General features: G+C 55.0%; 1 protein-coding gene across 1 annotated transcript in view; it reads left to right on the forward strand.

The window, feature by feature from the left end:
* Positions 1–296: 296 nt before the first annotated feature.
* POLQ (DNA polymerase theta) overlaps positions 297–23,863 on the forward strand; it is a 34,174-nt gene continuing 10,607 nt past the window's right edge. The window contains 24 exon segments of the mRNA XM_073669364.1: positions 297–309; positions 312–413; positions 575–683; positions 824–1,040; positions 1,231–1,390; positions 2,863–3,009; positions 3,107–3,319; positions 3,551–3,693; positions 3,870–4,065; positions 4,179–4,321; positions 4,390–4,583; positions 6,610–6,734; positions 6,867–6,890; positions 6,893–7,109; positions 10,975–12,072; positions 12,074–13,332; positions 13,432–13,578; positions 13,650–13,840; positions 14,571–14,811; positions 15,170–15,363; positions 15,694–15,831; positions 15,906–16,080; positions 17,655–17,775; positions 17,897–17,903. Of these exon segments, the coding sequence (XP_073525465.1) occupies positions 297–309; positions 312–413; positions 575–683; positions 824–1,040; positions 1,231–1,390; positions 2,863–3,009; positions 3,107–3,319; positions 3,551–3,693; positions 3,870–4,065; positions 4,179–4,321; positions 4,390–4,583; positions 6,610–6,734; positions 6,867–6,890; positions 6,893–7,109; positions 10,975–12,072; positions 12,074–13,332; positions 13,432–13,578; positions 13,650–13,840; positions 14,571–14,811; positions 15,170–15,363; positions 15,694–15,831; positions 15,906–16,080; positions 17,655–17,775; positions 17,897–17,903 (5,574 nt within the window).

A 23,863-nucleotide genomic window follows, 5' to 3' on the forward strand; every position in this document is an offset into this window, starting at 1 on the left:
TGGGCCCCTAGAGGTCAGGCGGCGCCGGGCTGTACTGGGCCCCTAGAGGTCAGGCGGCGCCGGGCTGTGCTGGGCCCCTAGAGGTCAGGCGGCGCCGGGCTGTGCTGGGCCCCTAGAGGTCAGGCGCCGCCGGGCTGTGCTGGGCCCCTAGAGGTCAGGCGGCGCCGGGCTGTGCTGGGCCCCTAGAGGTCAGGAGGCGCAGGGCCCCTAGAGATCAGGAGTTGCTGAGCTTTTATCAGTTACACATTGTTTTTCAGAACCTGTTCCAGGAGGTCGGGGTCCGGGTCGGCGGGTATATGGGGGGCTCCCTCCGGTCGGGGGCTTCACCTCTTTGGATGTCGCTGTCTGCACCATTGAGAAAGCAAATGGCCTGGTGAACCGACTGATCGAGGAGAACAGGATCGACCTGCTGGGTGCGTACTCCAATCTGCTACAGGATGATGGGGGTTATGTGTCATTGATGTGGAGTAGTGGACTGAAAATGATGGGTGTTGTCTCCTCTGATGATGATGTAGGTTGTGGTGTCTCACACTGTTAATGATGGGGGTTGTGGTCTGGTTTCCCCTGTGTGCAGGGATGCTGGTGGTGGACGAGCTGCACATGTTGGGGGATTCGCACCGCGGTTATCTGCTGGAGCTTCTCCTCACCAAGATCCAGTACGTGACCCGGAAACCTTCGGCCGGGTGAGTGATCTATCGGCAGATTGTGCACATAGTATGTAATGGAGACCCCCGGAGATACAGCGATGTCCCTTCCAGGATGACCCCTCGGACGGGACGTAACTCTTCTTTCCGCCTCTTCTTGTTTCCTTATCACGTTGCAGGAATAAATCCTCACGCGACTCCCAGATCGAGGTGCAGATCGTGGGGATGAGCGCCACTCTGCCCAACCTCGGCCTGCTGGCTTCCTGGCTCGGGGCCGAGCTCTACCACACCGACTACCGCCCCGTGCCCCTCCGAGAGCAGCTCAAAATCAGCAAAACCTTCTACAACTCCTCCATGGCCGCGGTGCGGGAAATGGAGCCGCTAATTCACGTGAAGGTGAGAACTGACATGTAATGATGGAGGGAGGGGAGATGTCCAGCCGGCGTCACGTCCGAGCAGCCGGGGGTCTCCTAACTCATGTGAGACATGTGGAGGTCAGGAGATCCCCGGCCGCTCCATCCTGTGACTGCGACACACAAATGTGTGGTCTTACTGATTCCCGCTGACGCCTCCGCTCTTATCACAGGGGGATGACGACCATGTTGTCAGTCTGTGTTACGAGACCCTGCAGGGCGGTCACGCCATCTTAATCTTCTGTCCATCCAAGAACTGGTGTGAGAAGTTGTCCGATACGATCGCCCGAGAGTTCTACAACCTGTACCAGCGGGCAGCGCTTGAGGCGGCAGGTAAGACCTGGGCAGAAATATCGGGGGGCTGCGCGAATATCGGGGGCAGCGCAGGAGGTGGCAGGTAAGACTTGGGCACAAATATCGATGCAGCGCGGATATCGGGGGCTGCGCTTTCTTACTGCTGTCAGTCCTGGGCTGTAGATGTGCGGCGTCAGCGTCAAGCTTCTGTGGGTCGGTGCCCGTTGCTTATTCTCGGCTCCTTCTGGCACGACATCTCGTATCCATCCCGCAGTCACGGTGGAAAACAACACAAATTATCCCCCAAAATAAACTATCCCAAACCAGAGATTTATCCGAAAGGGAGAGACCACCGTCTATGGACAGCTGCTCCCGACTCCTGCCCCTATTACAGTGTTACATCCCCCAGAAATCGTTACCTGATGGTGGGAACTCGATAACAAAACTCAATATAAACAGACAAAAATAATTCTAAAAAGAAAATCACAAAGCATCTCCTCCGTGCTCCAAAGTGGACGTAATATACAGATATACTGGGGCGCTCGTACTACCCTACATACTGGGGCGCTCGTACTACCCTACATACTGGGGCGCTCGTACTACCCTACATACTGGGGCGCTCGTACTACCCTACATACTGGGGCGCTCGTACTATCCTACATACTGGGGCGCTCGTACTACCCTACATACTGGGGCGCTCGTACTACCCTACATACTGGGGAGCTCGTACTACCCTACATACTGGGGCGCTCGTACTACCCTACATACTGGGGCGCTCGTACTACCCTACATACTGGGGCGCTCGTACTACCCTACATAATGGGGCGCTCGTACTACCCTACATAATGGGGCGCTCGTACTACCCTACATAATGGGGCGCTCGTACTACCCTACATAATGGGGCGCTCGTACTACCCTGCATAATGGGGCGCTCGTACTACCCTGCATAATGGGGCGCTCGTACTACCCTGCATAATGGGGCGCTCGTACTAACCTACATAATGGGGCGCTCGCAGTAACTTACATAATGGGGCGCTCGCACTAACCTACATAATGGGGCGCTCGCACTAACCTACATACTGGGGCGCTCGTACTACCCTACATACTGGGGCGCTCGTACTACCCTACATACTGGGGCGCTCGTACTACCCTACATACTGGGGCGCTCGTACTACCCTACATACTGGGGCGCTCGTACTACCCTACATACTGGGGCGCTCGTACTACCCTACATACTGGGGCGCACCCTACATAAGTTAACTTATAGGGTCCCTCCCTCCACTAGGTGGCATCGGGGACGTAATTTCTCTCCTAAATGACGCCTTATTCTTAGTCCTTCAGGTGTTACCTTGTTGCTCCACCAGGTGGCAGCACAATTCCAGGCTTCTCCTTTAAAAGTCTTGGAAGTTGAGAAGTTTTTGAGTTTTCCATCAATGTTTTATGCTGACTAAAGGGTTAAATTATTCTGCCTTTTGCTCTGTACTGATGGGGGTAGTTGTTGTTTGTGACAGATGGCAGATTGGAGCCGAGCATCGCCCCTGTGGTCCTGGACAAGGACGGCATCCAGGACGTGGTGGGGCAGCTGAGGCGATGTCCGGCCGGGCTGGACGCTGTTCTTGGTCGCACCGTTTCCTGGGGCGTGGCTTTCCATCATGCCGGTACTGACCACTGTAAATGACGGTTGCCCCCTTCTGATTACTGCTGTGACCCTCATTAACCCCTTCTGGCACGTGTCTACCTCCATTGTGTCCGCAGGGCTGACGTTTGATGAGCGTGATGTGATAGAAGGCGCCTTCCGGCAGGGTATTGTCCGTGTGCTGGCGGCGACCTCCACCCTGTCCTCCGGCGTCAACCTCCCGGCCCGGCGGGTCATCATCAGGACTCCACTGTTCAATGGGCGACTTCTGGACATCCTGACGTATAAGCAAATGGCAGGAAGAGCCGGCCGCAAAGGGGTGGACACCGAAGGTGAGCGCGGGGAGGGGAGTAATGCGATGGCGGTATTACTGCGCTCCGGGAGTGTGCACGGATCTGGGGTTTGTGCACTCTACTGTCGTCTGCTATCAGCCAGGCTGACTGTCAGGCCGGTGACTGTGACCTGATATCATCCTCGATGCTATGGAAGCAAACGCTTAGCGAAGGGACGTGTTAGATCTGTGCAGAGATTCTCATTTTCACTTCTGTTTCCGTCCTCCGCAGGGGAGAGCATCCTCATCTGTAAGCCTGTGGAGAGAGCGAAGGGGATCAGTCTACTGCAGGGGTCCCTGAAGCCGGTCCAGAGCTGCCTGCAGCGGAAGGAAGGGGCCGGAGTGACGGGCAGCATGATCCGGGCTATCCTGGAGGTGAGGACCCACTACATCATGCATCGCCCTGTACCCATATTCATCCTGAGCCTCCTGGTTCATGTTCCTGCACTGCAGTGATAGCTGTCGCTCACAGGTGGAGCAGCCGTAGTGACGGAACGTGATATGATGACGTCCGGGCACACGAGTTCTCACTCACTCTGATTTGCACCCAGATCATCGTTGGCGGGGTGGCAGACACCCCCGAGGACGTGAGGATTTACGCCTCTTGCACCCTGTTGGCTGCGAGCCTGAGAGAGGAGGGTGGAGATCCGGAGCGGCGGGACCACGGGGCGATTGAGGCGTGCGTGGACTGGCTGCTGAGGAATGAGTTCATACAGATGGTGGAGGAGGAGCAGCACGGAGAGAAAGGTAATGGTCACCGTGCGGAGGGGACGCCGAGGAACCTGGTTACCCCCAAGACTGATCCTGACCAGGGGGGATTATCCGACCTCCAGACATGATGTTCTGATGTTTCTCTGCAGCGGAGGTTTACCGCCCCACAAAGCTCGGCTCCGCAACACTCTCGTCCTCGCTGTCTCCCTCCGAGGCTCTGGGAATTTTTGCAGATCTTCAGAGGGCGATGAAAGGCTTCGTCCTGGAGAACGACCTGCACATCCTGTACCTGGTGAGTGATCACACAACCGCGGATCACGCCCTGCGCCTCGTATCACTGAGCCCCTCTGTCGCCCTCAGGTCACCCCTGTGTATGAGGAGTGGGCCACCATCGACTGGTACCAGTTCTTCTGTCTCTGGGAGAAACTCTCCGTGTCCATGAAACGCGTGGCCGAGCTGGTGGGGATTGAGGAAGGCTTCCTGGCCCGCTCTGTAAACGGAAAGATCGTCGCCAAAACGGATCGACAGCATCGGCAGATCGCCATCCACAAGAGGTGACCGTCCGTGATGTGAGCTGTGCGGCAGCTAGCTGACCCTGAGCTCCCCAACGCCCCCCCTTAGTCTGTAGTGCCCATCCGTACGCGACTCTTCATGTTCCCTTCTCTATTGTCGCTCTTTACTCTTTAAGGAGCCGAACAATATTAGTTTTTCCTTCCTCCTCTTATTCCAGGAGCCATAACTTTTATCCATCATCATTGCTCTATCAAGGCTTGGTTTTTGCAGGACAAGTTTTAGTTATTAATGACACCATTAACTTTACCGTATAATGCACTAATAATGGGGGGGAAAAAATCCACGTGCTGTGAAAATTGTGGAAAAACAATTGCAATTCCCCCTTTTTTTTATTGTATTCATTGTTCAGTAAAAATGACCCTGTAACGTGATTCTCCAGGTCAGTGCAATCATGGGGATTCCAGGATTGACTATCAATCATATATTTTAATAGTAAGTGTGTGTGTGTGTGTGTGTGTGTATATGTATATATGTATATGTGTGTGTGTATATATATATATGGCGGGGTGGCATCCTTGAAATTATTCCAGAAAATGAAGCATTTCTCCCAGAACATTATCACAATTACACGTTTTGTTACACACCGGTTTATTTCCTTTGTGTGTGTTGGAGCAGCACAAAAAAAGGCAAATTGAACATAATTTAACACAAAACTACAAAGATAGGCCGGACACAATTGTCGCCCCCTCCTTAATATTTGGTTGCACATCCTTTGGAATAAATAACTGCAATCAGTCGCTTCCTATAACCATCAGCTTCTTCCTCCTCAGCCGGGATCTTGGACTCTTCTTACAATCTGCTCCAGGTCTCATATGTGAAGACGTCTTCTCCCACCAGCAATTGTAAGATCTCTCCCCTGGTAATCTATGGGATTCAGATCCGGACTCATTTCTGCCTCTTCAGGACTCTCCAGCGCTTTGTTTCCATCCATTTCTGGGGGCTTCTTGAAGTATGTTTGAGGCCATTGTCCTACTAGAAGACCCATGACCTAGGACACAAACCCAGCTTTCTGACACTGGGCCCTACATTGCCACCCAGAATCCTTTGGTAGTCTTCAGATTTCATGATGCCTTGTACACAACCAAGAAACAGCATAAAATCCCAAAACATCCACCATATCTGACTGCAGGTCCTGTGTTCTTTTCTTTGTACGCATCATTCTGTTTTCAGTAAACAGTAGAATGATGTGCTTTACCACAAAGCTCTAGCTCATCTGTCCACAAGACTCTTTCCCAGAAAGATTTTGACTTACTCACGTACATTTTGGCAAACTGCAGTCTAGCTTTTTTATGTCTGTGTCTCCTGCCATATCGTTTCAATTCATTCAAATGTGGACAGATAGTTATGACAAAGGAACATCAACATCACTGAAGACGGGTTTGTAACCTTGAGCTTGTTGATATTGTTCAACAATTGTGTTTCTCAAGTCCTCAGACAGTTCTCTTCTCCTCTTTCTGTTCTCCATGCTTAGTGTGGCACACAGACACACAATGCAAAGATTGAGTCAACTTCTCCCCTTTTTATCCGGTGTCAGGTGGGATTTTCATATTGCCCACATCTGTTACTTGCCACAGGTGAGTGTGAACGAGCATCACAAGCTGGAAACGGTTATTTATTCACAATTTTGGAAAGGTGTCAACAATTGTGTCCGGCCCATTTCTGGGGTTTTGTGTGAAATTATGTCCAATTTTCTTAATTTTTTTTCTTTTTTTTTTTGTGTTGTTCCAATACACACAAAGGAAATAAACATTTATATAACAAAACTTGTGGAATTTCTATAATTTTCTGGTAGAACTGCTCCATTTTCTGGAACAATTTCAAGTGTGCCAACACTTTCGGCCATTACTATATATTAGTTTTGTGTGGGTATTTTCTGAGATCTGCAACTTTTTCAGCAGTCGGAGACAATGTGCGTCAGGGGTCGGTAAGGGATTCAGCAGTACGTGGGATGTTGACGGGGACGGCAGGTCGTGCTCGGACCATTGTTTCTTCCTTTTCCCCCTCCAGGTTTTACACGAGCCTCGTGCTGCTGGATTTGATCACTGAAGTTCCTTTGTCAGATCTGACGAAAAAATACGGCTGCAGCCGAGGTCAACTCCAGTCCCTGCAGCAGTCGGCCGCCACCTACGCCGGTGAGTGACCACGAGAGCCTGGGAAGGGTCATCAGTTCACATCATACGCAGATGTAGCCGAGCGGAAACTGCCATAAATCCTCTTGGAGCATAAAATCATCAGTGGTTTTGTTACAATGTTTCGTCCTACAGGAATGGTGACTGTGTTCAGTAATCGCCTGGGTGGCACAACATGGAGCTGCTCCTCTCCCAGTTCCAGAGTCGGCTGACGTTCGGCGTACAGCGAGATCTCTGTGACCTGATCCACCTGGATCTACTGAACGCTCAGAGGGCGAGAGCGCTCTACAACGCCGGATTCATTACTGTCAGCGTGCTGGCGAGAGGAAATGTCAGAGACGTGGAAACCGCCCTGAAGAACGCGGTGCCCTTTAAGAGGTGATAAAACCTGTCTGCTGAACCGAGAGATCGTCCTGTTACCTTTCTGATAACATGATGAGTTATTATCCTGCATGTATTTACTATAATACTGCCCCCTATGTACAAGAATATAACTACTATAATACTGCCCCCTATGTACAAGAATATAACTACTATAATACTGCCCCCTATGTACAAGAATATAACTACTATAATACTGCCCCTATGTACAAGAATATAACTACTATAATACTGCCCCCTATGTACAAGAATATAACTACTATAATACTGCCCCCTATGTACAAGAATATAACTACTATAATACTGCCCCTATGTACAAGAATATAACTACTATAATACTGCTGCTATGTACAAGAATATAACTACTATAATACTGCTCCAATGTACAAGAATATAACTACAATAATACTGCCCCTATGTACAAGAATATAACTACTATAATACTGCCCCCTATGTACAAGAATATAACTACTATAATACTGCCCCTATGTACAAGAATATAACTACTATAATACTGCCCCTATGTACAAGAATATAACTACTATAATACTGCCCCTATGTGCAAGAGTATAACTACTATAATACTGCTCCTATGTACAAGAATATAACTACTATATTACTGACCCTTATGTACAGGAATATAACTACTATAATACTGCCCCTATGTACAAGAATATAACTACTATAATACTGCTCCTATGTACAAGAATATAACTACTATAATACTGCCCCCTATGTACAAGAATATAACTACTATAATACTGCCCCCTATGTACAAGAATATAACTACTATAATACTGCTGCTATGTACAAGAATATAACTACTATAATACTGCTGCTATGTACAAGAATATAACTACTATAATACTGCTCCAATGTACAAGAATATAACTACAATAATACTGCCCCTATGTACAAGAATATAACTACTATATTACTGACCCTTATGTACAAGAATATAACTACTATAATACTGCCCCCTATGTACAAGAATATAACTACTATAATACTGCCCCCTATGTACAAGAATATAACTACTATAATACTGCCCCCTATGTACAAGAATATAACTACTATAATACTGCTCCTATGTACAAGAATATAACTACTATAATACTGCCCCCTATGTACAAGAATATAACTACTATAATACTGCCCCCTATGTACAAGAATATAACTACTATAATACTGCTGCTATGTACAAGAATATAACTACTATAATACTGCTGCTATGTACAAGAATATAACTACTATAATACTGCTCCAATGTACAAGAATATAACTACTATATTACTGACCCTTATGTACAAGAATATAACTACTATATTACTGACCCTTATGTACAAGAATATAACTACTATATTACTGACCCTTATGTACAGGAATATAACTACTATAATACTGCTCCTATATACAAGAATATAACTACTATAATACTGCCCCTATGTACAAGAATATAACTACTATAATACTGCTCCTATGTACAAGAATATAACTACTATAATACTGCCCCCTATGTACAAGAATATAACTACTATAATACTGCCCCCTATGTACAAGAATATAAGTACTATAATACTGCTGCTATGTACAAGAATATAACTACTATAATACTGCTGCTATGTACAAGAATATAACTACTATAATACTGCTCCAATGTACAAGAATATAACTACTATATTACTGACCCTTATGTACAAGAATATAACTACTATATTACTGACCCTTATGTACAAGAATATAACTACTATATTACTGACCCTTATGTACAAGAATATAACTACTATAATACTGCCCCCTATGTACAAGAATATAACTACTATAATACTGCCACCTATGTACAAGAATATAACTACTATAATACTGCCCCTATGTACAAGAATATAACTACTATAATACTGCTCCTATGTACAAGAATATAACTACTATAATACTGCTGCTATGTACAAGAATATAACTACTATAATACTGCTCCAATGTACAAGAATATAACTACAATAATACTGCCCCTATGTACAAGAATATAACTACTATATTACTGACCCTTATGTACCAGAATATAACTACTATAATACTGACCCTTATGTACCAGAATATAACTACTATAATACTGCCCCTATGTACAAGAATATAACTACTATAATACTGCCCCCTATGTACAAGAATATAACTACTATATTACTGACCCTTATGTACAAGAATATAGCTACTATAATACTGCCCCTATGTACAAGAATATAACTACTATAATACTGCCCCCTATGTACAAGAATATAACTACTATAATACTGCCCCCTATGTACAAGAATATAACTACTATAATACTGCTCCCTATGTACAAGAATATAACTACTATAATACTGCTCCTATGTACAAGAATATAACTACTATAATACTGCTCCTATATACAAGAATATAACTACTATAATACTGCTCCTATATACAAGAATATAACTACTATAATACTGCTCCTATGTACAAGAATATAACTACTATAATACTGCCCCCTATGTACAAGAATATAACTACTATAATACTGCCCCCTATGTACAAGAATATAACTACTATAATACTGCCCCCTATGTACAAGAATATAACTACTATAATACTGCCCCCTATGTACAAGAATATAACTACTATAATACTGCCCCTATGTACAAGAATATAACTACTATAATACTGCCCCCTATGTACAAGAATATAACTACTATAATACTGCCCCCTATGTACAAGAATATAACTACTATAATACTGCCCCTATGTACAAGAATATAACTGCTATAATACTGCCCCCTATGTACAAGAATATAACTACTATAATACTGCCCCCTATGTACAAGAATATAACTACTATAATACTGCTCCTATGTACAAGAATATAACTGCTATAATACTGCTCCTATGTACAAGAATATAACTGATATAACTTTGTTGTCTGTGGATACAAAGGCTGCTCCATCTTCAGGGGGTTTTATATCTTCCGTACTGTTTCTCTACCCTCAGTTTTTTCGTCCTCAGTGTCGGGGGCTGTCGGTATTATTCCGCTCCCCTCCCGCTCCTTGTTTCTTGCCTTATGTCTCGCAGGAGATCTCCAGCTGTTATAACTGGAAGTTTTAATTACAGGCACAGGGATGTGCACGGCGGCGGCTCCTACGTCCTGCTGCATAATTGGGGCTATATCCCTCCGCTGAGAGCTGCATACGCACTACGGCAGTGACAGGGGACGCGACTCGATGCTGCAGATGGTCCTCTCTAATAATCTCGTCCCAGCCTCCTGTATCTCGGTGACGGGGTCCCGATCCGCAGCTCGTGCCGTTCTTCAGCCGTGTAATTAACAGGGGGACGCGGTTAATATGTTTCTCCACGTCCTGATCTGCCGGGGATGATCTCCAAATCCTGGATAATTGCAGAATTTCATTTTCATGATTTACAAAACACTTATTGGCTGGAGAGATTAATTAGAAGCGTGAGCCGCCATATTGCTCCCCAGAGGTTGGCGCATGTCGCACTCCTCCGATTAACTTTATTTCACTAATTAAATCCAGTTTCTAAGTTTATAAATGTTTTACTTTTCTTCATTGATCTCAATTTACTTCCTATCTTATACCGAAATCGCCTCCGGAGCTGCATTCATAATTCTGTATTCACTACATCCCTTGCAATGCAGTACAGAATTTCCATACTATTTGCCTATCGGATGACAATTTTGATCCTGGTGCAAAAATGTGAATTCGCAGGGGGCAAAATTGAGGTTTATCCAAGAGCACAGCAGCACAGCAGAATTGTGATTGCAGCTCTGGATGTCATTTTTGTATTTTTTTTGCTACTCAGTTCTTCTTCTTTTTTTTTTTTTTTTCCTCAGTACCCGCCGAGCTGTAGATGAACACGAGGAAGCCGCCCAGGAGCGCCGAGCTGCTCGATGCATCTGGATTTCTGGGAGAAAGGGCCTGACGGAGCGAGAGGCGGCGGAGCTCATCGTGGAGGAGGCACGGAGGCTCCTGAAGGAGGATCTGGCTCTGATGGGGATCCGCTGGAGTCCAGATACAACCTTAGAGTCTGGGTCATCTCTGGACACAAGCTCCGAATCCTCCACCGAGCAGCAAGAGAAGCCCCCGACCTCCGAGGTTAACCCTTCCCTGAATTCAGAGAGAGCAGCTCCTGAGCTGAGGAGAATGGAGACGGCTACTATTGCACATTCTTCAGGTGCCACATGTGCCGGGCACCGGGAGCCGAGCACAAAAAGCATTGTGGTGAAAGATAAAGAGAACATCCCGGAAAATGTAGGAAAGTGTCCTGGGACGGGAAGGGTTATTAGCCGAGAATTAGCGATTAGTAGTCCGGGTACTGGGGCCGAATCTATAACCTCTGGGGCGATGAGTGCGGCCATTAAATGCCAAGATTACGGTCACCTTGGCAATGCTGCTGTTGGTGTCACATCTACATGTAATGAACAAAAGGAACATGTGGCAGATGCCCGGCCGCTCGGTGAAGATCCACCATCAAAGGACAAGAATGCCAAAGACCCTACAGCGAAGGGTGGGCCCGATGGAATATCAGCAGGGAGCTCAGATGCCCCCGCATTCAGTATTCCAACTATACATCCTTGTCCTGCTGCCCGGGTGACCGATATCTCCTTACGACCCAACAACGAGGATCCCTCCGCAGTGACGGGCGATGTTCCTGAGATTATCCCCAACAACACTGCGACAAGTCCCCAAAACGGCGAAGCTTCTAAATCCACAGCGGTCCCTCCAGCGGGCCCTGCCGCCTCGCCTGCCTGTTGTCTTTCTCCTGACTTCTACGTGGCATCCAGGACCTTCGAGGACAGTTTACAGCTGGATACCCAAACGGAGAAGTTAATGCTGCAGCATGTGCCGTCCGAAGGCAGGAGAGAGGAGGAGGGTGCAGAAGTGACCATGGCAGAGGCTCTACCCACGAACGAGCCGATCCTGGGGTGTCGGGGAGACGCCTGCGAATGTGGAGGAACCAAATCAGGAACAACTAAAATATAAAGTGGAGAATTCTACAAAAAAGTCACCGGATCCCCACCTCAAGTGGACGGCAGGAGGTGACCTGTCCCTCAGCGACACACAACTTCAGGCCTTGTTCCAGTCCTGCCAAACGCAGTTGAAGAGCAAACAGCAGGGTCCAGACTCTCGCGTAGCGTCGCCTCCAAAGCAAGACTCCTACTCAGACCGGGGTCGCGAGGCAACAGACAGCAGCCTGAACATGAGTGGCAGCTTCCTATTCGACAGCTTCAATGATGATCTAGATTTTGGCTCCAAACTCGAGGAGCCTGACCCTCCTCCTCCTCCTCCTCCATCTGATGGCGAGAAGGATAAGACTGAGGCTTCTCAGGAGAAGCCACGAGATGTGAGATACAACGAAGGGTCGATCCTATTCTCTCAGCTCGATTCCTTCCAGATGGTTGAAGTTCTAGATCACGTGGAACAACCGCCCAAGATAGAAACAAAATACCCGACTCCCACGGTGGAGAGAGGGGACAACGTGGAGACTGTGAAGATCGTGTCGGACTGGGACGACCTATCGTTTAGTTTGACTCCAGGAATGGAGGATATTTTAGAACAGTGGCCGAATGTCACCACGAATGTCCGTTCTGACTCGAAGCAAGACACGAGGACCATCTGCAGAGAAAGACCCCACTGTCCAGATACTAACTGCGTCCTGCTCACTACCCCTGCCAACTCTCGTTATTCAGAGGTCACCCACCGTAACTCTACCCCGAACGCAGCTCCGGATAGTGACCAAAAACCCAACTCCAGGCCGGAGAGCGGATTGGAGCTGGTTCCCCCCACTCCTCCGAGTGCTTGTACGTCACGAGTGATTGGCATGTCCTCCATAAAATCTGGCACCAAGAGGCCAAGACTGGACTCGCTGGGCAGCCTGAGCTTCCTGTTGCAGGATGTGGATGACTTGTTTGGGTCACGAGGGGAAGTTCTGGAGGTGGCGGGGGACAACCGAGAGGCCTCCATTATTGCCCAGGACTTCTCCTTGCAGTTGTCCCAGGACTTATCCTCGCCTCATCCTCCATGCAGCTCTCAGGGGTTCAGCATCATCGATGTGGCCAGCGACGTCGCCTTGTTCCAGACGTTCCTTCAGGAATGGAGGAGCCAGACATCGTTCTCGCTATCCTTGGCCTGTGAGCGGAGATCCAGGGCGTCCTCGTCCAGGTCATGCATCGGTGGGAGGTTTAAGCAAGGTGAATGTCTAGGTTCATCGTGGTCTCATTCAAGGTAATGGAGGGCGGCCGCTGTGTGCACCGGTGATGTAATCTGTATTTTTTCCCCCCACACTTTAGTACCATCACCGCAACAGGAACAAGCCAAGGAAGATGACGGCCTCTCCATCCCAGGGTGGGACGACGTGCTGCTGGTGGGCCTGGCCGTGTGCTGGGGAGGGAAGGACGCCTATTACCTGTCCCTACAGAGGCAGCAGGACTGCTCAGGTACGGCGCAGAGTATAATACCTGGTGACTTGGTGCAGGCGTCTATAAACCCTGGGGTCCTCTCCTTACAGACATAAGCTCCAGCCTGGCCCCTCCTCCGCTAGACCAGAACCTGTCCGTCAGCGAGCGGCTGCTGTCCCTGCAGCCCACATTGCAGCAAAAGCGCCCCTCGGAGGTCATCATGTATAACTTCATCGAGCAGTACAAGGCTCTGGTCCTGAGCTGTGGGGCCTCCATCACTGGACACTTCCAGGACCCAAAGGTAACGATGGGGGCCGAGATGCGTAAGGGGGCGCATAGGGTGGCGCCGGGGGCCAAGCCGTGTACTAAGGTGTAGGGTACAGACAACTGTGAATGGCTTCTCTTTAAAGGGGTTGTTCATTTTTTTAATGCGTTGCCTTTCTTGTAGGATCAGCGCCGCATCTGTCTTGGTTGTGTTTGGTTTTACCGCTGCATTGAGTGAATGTGGCTGAGCTGTAATACCACATACAACCTTGAGACATGGGTGGCGCTGCTTCTGTAGGACAGTATCACGTTACTGGAGAACGTGCCTGTGATTTTCATACCCGGACCTATTGTTGGGTGTGGATACTTGTGCCGCTCCCTTTATCGTCCCCTCCTCGGAGGTGTTGGGGATCTTCCCCGTGTTGTCGCCTCGGGTGTCATCTCCAGGACGAGCGGCGCCGGCTCTCTGGATTTATTTCAGGATTAGGTCTGAGCTGCTTATCTGTGATGGGATTATCAGGACACGACGATCTGCAGGTAATTAACTGCCTAACGATTAACCGGCCGCCGCGGCAGGAGGCGATGATATCACCAGGGGATGTCGGGACCGGAGCCATAATCAGCCGCCATAATGCGACCAGATCAGTGATGTGTAACTTGTGCTCTAGTCACATCCAGAGCTGCTGGTACAGGATGGACTGGACTCTGTCAGACATGGCTGCTGCGTGATTTCTGGGGGTCACTTGCTTTTGGGTCTTGTTTTGCAGGTCGCTTGCTGGTTACTAGATCCAAGCTCCAAGGAGTGAACACTTCACAACATGGCGGCCAACTTCCTCCCACAAGAGCTCCCCCTGCTGGACGGAGTAAGCAGCGGTCAGGGTGTGCAGAGCCTGGGCCTCAGCACAAGCAGTGACCAGTCCGGACGGTATCGGGCCGCCGTAGAGAGCGTCCTCGTCTACAAAATCATGGGCACCTTACACGGATTACTAGAGCAGGAGAATCTGCAAGGTACGAGATCCTCAGCCCAAGGGTCCACGCCGCCATCTACCCTGTCCTTTGGGGGGTCCGGGGCCGACGTCTTCTCTGTCCTTTGGGGGGTCCGGGGCTGACGTCTGCTCTGTCCTTTGGGGGGTCCGGGGCCGACGTCTTCTCTGTCCTTTGGGGGGTCCGGGGCTGACGTCTGCTCTGTCCTTTGGGGGGTCCGGGGCCGACGTCTTCTCTGTCCTTTGGGGGGTCCGGGGCCGACGTCTTCTCTGTCCTTTGGGGGTTCAGGGGCTGACGTCTTCTCTGTCCTTTGGGGGGTCCGGGGCCGACGTCTTCTCTGTCCTGCGGGTAGTCCGGGGCTGACGTCTGCTCTGTCCTACAGGGGTCTTCAGCAGGGTGGAGATGCCCACACACTACTGCCTGGCTCTGCTGGAGCTGAATGGCATCGGCTTCAGTACAGAGGAGTGTGAGACCCAGAAACACATCATGCAGGCAAAGCTGGACGAGATCGAGGCCCAGGCGTACCAGCTAGCCGGGCACAGCTTCTCCCTCACCAGCCCTGATGACGTCGCCCAGGTACAGAGACATCAGCGCCACACAAATCTATACAACCCCGCTAATATATAATATATCTTATCCTCCAGTCACTTCCAGAGCTGCGGTCACTATTCTGCTGTTACATCATGTCTTATCCTCCAGTCACTTCCAGAGCTGCGGTCACTATTCTGCTGTTACATCGTGTCTTATCCTCCAGTCACCTCCAGAGCTGCAGTCACTATTCTGCTGTGATGTGTTATCCTTCCTGCGGAAGGTTGAGCGATCATCAACATTCTGAATGCAGCTCTGGATGTGACTGCAGCATGGGATCAGATAATGGTGCTGTGTCTCCGGGTTGCTCTTTTTTAGGTTCTGTTTATTGAACTTAAACTGCCCCCCAATGGTGACCTGAAGGGTCCCGGGAACAAGAAGATGCTGGGTTACACCAGGCGGCCGGCGCTGAATGGGAACAGAGTCCGACTCAGCAAGCAGTTCAGCACCACAAAGGTACCCCCCCCCCCCCTTCCGGGGCTCCCCCGTATTCAGGGCCTCGGGGCAGCAGTGATTTTCTTTCTTCCCAGGATGTTTTGGAGAAGTTGAAGCCGCTGCATCCTCTGCCCGGACTCCTCCTGGAGTGGAAGCGGATCACCAACGCCATGACCAAGGTGGTGTACCCACTGCAGCGGGAGAAGAGCTTCTGCCAGGGTCTGGGCATGGAGCGGATCTACCCCGTGTCCCAGATTCACACCGCCACAGGTACAGATGGAGTGTCATGAGCTGCCCCCGATGCCGAAGTGGAGATGAGACTGGGGGAGCAGTGATAGTGCTGGCGGGACCAAGGGGCCAGCAATGGGGCTGGGGGGCAGCAATGGTGTTGGGGGCCAGCGATGGGACTGGGGGGCAGCAACTTTGCTGGGGGCCAGCGATGGTGCTGGTGGGACCGGGGGCAGCGATGGTGCTTGATGGGATCAGGGATCAGGAGGCAGCGATGGTGCTGGCGGGACCGGGGGCAGCGATGGTGCTGGCGGGACTGGGGAGCAGCCATGGTGCTGGCGGGACCGGGGGCAGCGATGGTGCTTGATGGGATCAGGAGGCAGCGATGGTGCTGGCGGGACCGGGGGCAGCGATGGTGCTTGATGGGATCAGGGGGCAGCGATGGTGCTTGATGGGATCAGGGGGCAGCGATGGTGCTGGCGGGACTGGGGGCAGCGATGGTGCTTGATGGGATCAGGGGGCAGCGATGGTGCTTGATGGGATCAGGGGGCAGCGATGGTGCTGGCGGGACCGGGGGCAGCGATGGTGCTTGATGGGACTGGGGGCAGCGATGGTGCTTGATGGGATCAGGGGGCAGCGATGGTGCTGGCGGGACCGGGGGCAGCGATGGTGCTGGCGGGACCGGGGGCAGCGATGGTGCTTGATGGGATCAGGGGGCAGCGATGGTGCTGGCGGGACCGGGGGCAGCGATGGTGCTTGATGGGATCAGGGGGCAGCGATGGTGCTGGCGGGACCGGGGGCAGCGATGGTGCTGGCGGGACCGGGGGCAGCGATGGTGCTTGATGGGATCAGGGGGCAGCGATGGCGCTGGCGGGACTGGGGGCAGCGATGGTGCTTGATGGGATCAGGGGGCAGCGATGGTGCTTGATGGGATCAGGGGGCAGCGATGGTGCTGGCGGGACCGGGGGCAGCGATGGTGCTTGATGGGACTGGGGGCAGCGATGGTGCTTGATGGGATCAGGGGGCAGCGATGGTGCTGGCGGGACCGGGGGCAGCGATGGTGCTGGCGGGACCGGGGGCAGCGATGGTGCTTGATGGGATCAGGGGGCAGCGATGGTGCTGGCGGGACCGGGGGCAGCGATGGTGCTTGATGGGATCAGGGGGCAGCGATGGTGCTGGCGGGACCGGGGGCAGCGATGGTGCTGGCGGGACCGGGGGCAGCGATGGTGCTTGATGGGATCAGGGGGCAGCGATGGCGCTGGCGGGACTGGGGGCAGCGATGGTGCTTGATGGGATCAGGGGGCAGCGATGGTGCTGGCGGGACCGGGGGCAGCGATGGTGCTTGATGGGATCAGTGGGCAGCGATGGTGCTGGCGGGACCGGGGGCAGCGGTGGTGCTGGCGGGACCGGGGGCAGCGGTGATGGTTTATGGGTCGGCGTTTAAAAAGATTAATACAGCAGTGGTTACATTGTGGGGGCAGCGATGAAGAAGTTTACGGACGCAGAGATGGTGGTGATGAAGAAGGTTGGGGTGAATGGTGAAGCTGGGGGGCACCAGGGAAGTTGGGGGCCACGGGGTGGGGTATCTCATCCTCCTGACGCTTCTCCTGTTCCAGGCCGCATCAGCTTCACTGAGCCGAATATCCAGAATGTTCCCAAAGACTTTGAGATAGAAATGCCGCGTCTGGTTGGGGAGAGCCCCCCGTCTCAGGGAGCGTCTGCCTTCTCCAAGCAGCGGTAGGTGAAGACCCTCATCATCCGCACAGTTATAGGGGCTCTCCGGTGTCGGCGTCTGTCATAAGCTGCAACGTCCCTATTGTTTTAGAGGCTGAAAACTCACCTTGTCCTGCTCACACAGCTGCAGGGTTGGTACAGTGTATCTGTGTAGATCTTTTACTAATCCATTGTAACAAACCCGCAGCTGTATGAGGACGCCGCCCGTCTCCAGTCACTGAAACCAAGCAGAGAGCGTATATTAGAAAGTGTTCCCTGGAGCTGGATGATGGGGGTGCTGATGATTTATGACCGTCTGTGGCCCATCTGCTGTGTACTGGGTGGGCACTGCTGCTGTGTACTGGGGGGGCTCTGCCGTGTCTTGGGGGGAGGGGGCTCTGCTGTGTCTTGTGGGGAGGGGGGCTCTGCTGTGCCCTGGGGGGGGGCTCTGCTGTGTCTTGTGGGGAGGGGGGCTCTCCCTCTACTGAGGGGGGCTCTGCTGTGCCCTGGGGGGGGAGCTCTGCTGTGTCTTTGGGGGAGGGGGCTCTCCCTCTACTGAGGGGGGCTCTGCTGTGCCCTGGGGGGGGGGGGGCTCTGCCGTGTCTTGGGGGGAGGGGGCTCTCCCTCTACTGAGGGGGGCTCTGCTGTGCCCTGGGGGGGGAGAGCTCTGCTGTGTCTTGTGGGGAGGGGGCTCTCCCTCTACTGAGGGGGGCTCTGCTGTGCCCTGGGGGGGAGCTCTGCTGTGTCTTGTGGGGAGGGGGCTCTCCCTCTACTGAGGGGGGCTCTGCTGTGCCCTGGGGGGGAGCTCTGCTGTGTCTTGTGGGGAGGGGGGCTCTCCCTCTACTGAGGGGGGCTCTGCTGTGCCCTGGGGGGGGGGCTCTGCTGTGTCTTGTGGGGAGGGGGCTCTCTCTACTGAGGGGGGCTCTGCTGTGCCCTGGAGGAGAGCTCTGCTGTGTTTTTGGGGGAGGGGGCTCTCCCTCTACTGAGGGGGGCTCTGCTGTGCCCTGGGGGGGGGGGTTCTGCTGTGTCTTGTGGGGAGGGGGCTCTCTCTACTGAGGGGGGCTCTGCTGTGCCCTGGGGGGGAGCTCTGCTGTGTCTTGTGGGGAGGGGGGCTCTCCCTCTACTGAGGGGGGCTCTGCTGTGCCCTGGGGGGGGGCTCTGCTGTGTCTTGTGGGGAGGTGGCTCTCCCTCTACTGAGGGGGGCTCTGCTGTGCCCTGGGGGGGGGGGGCTCTGCTGTGTCTTGTGGGGAGGGGGCTCTCTCTACTGAGGGGGGCTCTGCTGTGCCCTGGGGGGGGAGAGCTCTGCTGTGTCTTGTGGGGAGGGGGCTCTCTCTCTACTGAGGGGGGCTCTGCTGTGCCCTGGGGGGGAGAGCTCTGCTGTGTCTTTGGGGGAGGGGGCTCTCCCTCTACTGAGGGGGGCTTTGCTGTGCCCTGGGGGGGGGGCTCTGCTGTGTCTTGTGGGGAGGGGGCTCTCTCTACTGAGGGGGGCTCTGCTGTGCCATGGGGGGGGGGGAGAGCTCTGCTGTGTCTTGTGGGGAGGGGGCTCTCCCTCTACTGAGGGGGGCTCTGCTGTGCCCTGGGGGGGGGAGAGCTCTGCTGTGTCTTGTGGGGAGGGGGGCTCTCCCTCTACTGAGGGGGGCTCTGCTGTGCCCTGGGGGGGAGAGCTCTGCTGTGTCTTGTGGGGAGGGGGCTCTCCCTCTACTGAGGGGGGCTCTGCTGTGCCCTGGGGGGGAGAGCTCTGCTGTGTCTTTGGGGGAGGGGGCTCTCCCTCTACTGAGGGGGGCTCTGCTGTGCCCTGGGGGGGAGAGCTCTGCTGTGTCTTTGGGGAAGGGGGCTCTCCCTCTACTGAGGGGGGCTCTGCTGTGCCCTGGGGGGGAGCTTTGCTGTGTCTTGTGGGGAGGGGGGCTCTCCCTCTACTGAGGGGGGCTCTGCTGTGCCCTGGGGGGGGGGCTCTGCTGTGTCTTGTGGGGAGGTGGCTCTCCCTCTACTGAGGGGGGCTCTGCTGTGCCCTGGGGGGGGGCTCTGCTGTGTCTTGTGGGGAGGTGGCTCTCCCTCTACTGAGGGGGGCTCTGCTGTGCCCTGGGGGGGGGGGCTCTGCTGTGTCTTGTGGGGAGGGGGCTCTCTCTACTGAGGGGGGCTCTGCTGTGCCCTGGGGGGGGAGAGCTCTGCTGTGTCTTGTGGGGAGGGGGCTCTCTCTCTACTGAGGGGGGCTCTGCTGTGCCCTGGGGGGGAGAGCTCTGCTGTGTCTTTGGGGGAGGGGGCTCTCCCTCTACTGAGGGGGGCTTTGCTGTGCCCCGGGGGGGGGGCTCTGCTGTGTCTTGTGGGGAGGGGGCTCTCTCTACTGAGGGGGGCTCTGCTGTGCCATGGGGGGGGGGGGAGAGCTCTGCTGTGTCTTGTGGGGAGGGGGCTCTCCCTCTACTGAGGGGGGCTCTGCTGTGCCCTGGGGGGGGGAGAGCTCTGCTGTGTCTTGTGGGGAGGGGGGCTCTCCCTCTACTGAGGGGGGCTCTGCTGTGCCCTGGGGGGGAGAGCTCTGCTGTGTCTTGTGGGGAGGGGGCTCTCCCTCTACTGAGGGGGGCTCTGCTGTGCCCTGGGGGGGAGAGCTCTGCTGTGTCTTTGGGGAAGGGGGCTCTCCCTCTACTGAGGGGGGCTCTGCTGTGCCCTGGGGGGGAGCTTTGCTGTGTCTTGTGGGGAGGGGGGCTCTCCCTCTACTGAGGGGGGCTCTGCTGTGCCCTGGGGGGGAGCTCTGCTGTGTCTTGTGTGGAGGGGGCTCTCCCTCTACTGAGGGGGGCTCTGCTGTGCCCTGGGGGGGAGCTCTGCTGTGTCTTGTGGGGAGGGGGCTCTCCCTCTACTGAGGGGGGCTCTGCTGTGCCCTGGGGGGGGCTCTGCCGTGTCTTGGGGGGAGGGGGGCTCTCCCTCTACTGAGGGGGGCTCTGCTGTGCCCTGGGGGGGAGGGGGGCTCTCCCTCTACTGAGGGGGGCTCTGCTGTGCCCTGGGGGGGGGGAGCTCTGCTGTGTCTTGTGGGGAGGGGGGCTCTCCCTCTACTGAGGGGGGCTCTGCTGTGCCCTGGGGGGGAGAGCTCTGCTGTGTCGTTGGGGGAGGGGGCTCTCCCTCTACTGAGGGGGGCTCTGCTGTGCCCTGGGGGGGAGAGCTCTGCTGTGTCTTGTGGGGAGGGGGCTCTCTCTCTACTGAGGGGGGCTCTGCTGTGTACTGTGGGGGGCTCTGCTGTGTCTTTGGGGGAGGGGGCTCTCCCAATACTGAGGGGGGCTCTGCTGTGCCCTGGGGGGGGGGGGAGCTCTGCTGTGTCTTTGGGGGAGGGGGCTCTCCCTCTACTGAGGGGGGCTCTGCTGTGCCCTGGGGGGAGCTCTGCTGTGTCTTGTGGGGAGGGGGCTTTCCCTCTACTGAGGGGGGCTCTGCTGTGCCCTGGGGGGGGAGAGCTCTGCTGTGTCTTGTGGGGAGGGGGCTCTCCCTCTACTGAGGGGGGCTCTGCTGTGCCCTGGGGGGGAGAGCTCTGCTGTGTCTTGTGGGGAGGGGCTCTCTCTCTACTGAGGGGGGCTCTGCTGTGTACTGTGGGGGGGCTCTGCTGTGTCTTTGGGGGAGGGGGCTCTCCCAATACTGAGGGGGGCTCTGCTGTGTACTGTGGGGGGGCTCTGCTGTGTCTTTGGGGGAGGGGGCTCTCCCTCTACTGAGGGGGGCTCTGCTGTGCCCTGGGGGGGGGAGCTCTGCTGTGTCTTTGGGGGAGGGGGCTCTCCCTCTACTGAGGGGGGCTCTGCTGTGTCTTTGGGGGAGGGGGCTCTCCCTCTACTGAGGGGGGCTCTGCTGTGCCCTGGGGGGGAGCTCTGCTGTGTCTTGTGGGGAGGGGGCTCTGCTGTGTCTTGGGGGGAGGGGGGCTCTCCCTCTACTGAGGGGGGCTCTGCTGTGCCCTGGGGGGGAGAGCTCTGCTGTGTCGTTGGGGGAGGGGGGGCTCTCCCTCTACTGAGGGGGGCTCTGCTGTGCCCTGGGGGGGAGAGCTCTGCTGTGTCTTGTGGGGAGGGGGGGCTCTCCCTCTACTGAGGGGGGCTCTGCTGTGTCTTGTGGGGAGGGGGCTCACCCTCTACTGAGGGGGGCTCTGCTGTGCCCTGGGGGGGAGAGCTCTGCTGTGTCTTGTGGGGAGGGGGGGGCTCTGCTGTGTCTTGTGGGGAGGGGGGCTCTCCCTCTACTGAGGGGGGCTCTGCTGTGCCCTGGGGGGGAGAGCTCTGCTGTGTCTTGTGGGGAGGGGGATCTCCCTCTACTGAGGGGGGCTCTGCTGTGCCCTGGGGGGGGAGAGCTCTGCTGTGTCTTTGGGGGAGGGGGCTCTCCCTCTACTGAGGGGGGCTCTGCTGTGCCCTGGGGGGGGGAGAGCTCTGCTGTGTCTTGTGGGGAGGGGGCTCTCTCTCTACTGAGGGGGGCTCTGCTATGCCCTGGGGGGGCTCTGCTGTGTCTTGTGGGGAGGGGGCTCTCTCTCTACTGAGGGGGGCTCTGCTCTGCCCCGGGGGGGAGAGCTCTGCTGTGTCTTGGGGGAAGGGGGCTCTCCCTCTACTGAGGGGGGCTCTGCTGTGCCCTGGGGGGGGGGGCCTCTGCTGTGTCTTGGGAGGGGGGCTCTGCTGTGCCTTGGGGGGGGGGGCTCTGCTGTGTCTTGTGGGGAGGGGGCTCTCCCTCTACTGAGGGGGGCTCTGCTGTGCCCTGGGGGGGAGAGCTCTGCTGTGTCTTGTGGGGAGGGGGCTCTCCCTCTACTGAGTGGGGCTCTGCTGTGCCCTGGGGGGGGGGAGCTCTGCTGTGTCTTGTGGGGAGGGGGGCTCTCCCTCTACTGAGGGGGGCTCTGCTGTGCCCTGGGGGGGAGCTCTGCTGTGTCTTGTGGGGAGGGGGCTCTCCCTCTACTGAGGGGGGCTCTGCTGTGCCCTGGGGGGGAGAGCTCTGCTGTGTCTTGTGGGGAGGGGGCTCTCCCTCTACTGAGGGGGGCTCTGCTGTGCCCTGGGGGGGATAGCTCTGCTGTGTCTTTGGGGGAGGGGGCTCTCCCTCTACTGAGGGGGGCTCTGCTGTGCCCTGGGGGGGCTCTGCTGTGCCCTGGGGGGGGGAGCTCTGCTGTGTCTTTGGGGGAGGGGGCTCTCCCTCTACTGAGGGGGGCTCTGCTGTGCCCTGGGGGGGGAGAGCTCTGCTGTGTCTTTGGGGGAGGGGGCTCTGCTGTGCCCTGGGGGGGAGAGCTCTGCTGTGTCTTGTGGGGAGGGGGCTCTCCCTCTACTGAGGGGGGCTCTGCTGTGCCCTGGGGGGAGAGCTCTGCTGTGTCTTGTGGGGAGGGGGCTCTCTCTCTACTGAGGGGGGCTCTGCTGTGTACTGTGGGGGGGCTTTGCTGTGTCTTGTGGGGAGGGGTCTCTCCCTCTACTGAGGGGGGCTCTGCTGTGCCCTGGGGGGGAGAGCTCTGCTGTGTCTTTGGGGGAGGGGGCTCTCCCTCTACTGAGGGGGGCTCTGCTGTGTCTTTAGGGGAGGGGGGCTCTCCCTCTACTGAGGGGGGCTCTGCTGTGCCTTGGGGGGGAGAGCTCTGCCGTGTCTTGGGGGGAGGGGGCTCTCCCTCTACTGAGGGGGGCTCTGCTGTGCCCTGGGGGGGAGAGCTCTGCTGTGTCTTGTGGGGAGGGGGGCTCTCCCTCTACTGAGGGGGGCTCTGCTGTGCCCTGGGGGGGGAGAGCTCTGCTGTGTCTTGTGGGGAGGGGACTCTCCCTCTACTGAGGGGGGCTCTGCTGTGCCCTGGGGGGGAGAGCTCTGCTGTGTCTTGTGGGGAGGGGGGGGGCTCTGCTGTGTACTGGGGGGGAGTTCTGCTGTGTCTTGTGGGGAGGGGGCTCTCCCTCTACTGAGGGGGGCTCTGCTGTGCCCTGGGGGGGAGAGCTCTGCTGTGTCTTTGGGGGAGGGGGCTCTCCCTCTACTGAGGGGGGCTCTGCTGTGCCCTGGTGGGGGCTCTGCTGTGTCTTGTGGGGAGGGGGCTCTCTCTCTACTGAGGGGGGCTCTGCTCTGCCCTGGGGGGGAGAGCTCTGCTTTGTCTTGGGGGAAGGGGGCTCTCCCTCTACTGAGGGGGGCTCTGCTGTGCCTGGGGGGGGGGGCTCTGCTG

Source organism: Phyllobates terribilis, unplaced genomic scaffold (assembly GCF_046119375.1).
Source record: "Phyllobates terribilis strain yellow unplaced genomic scaffold, ASM4611937v1 Scaffold_2__4_contigs__length_985480577, whole genome shotgun sequence".
Lineage (NCBI taxonomy): Eukaryota > Metazoa > Chordata > Amphibia > Anura > Dendrobatidae > Phyllobates > Phyllobates terribilis.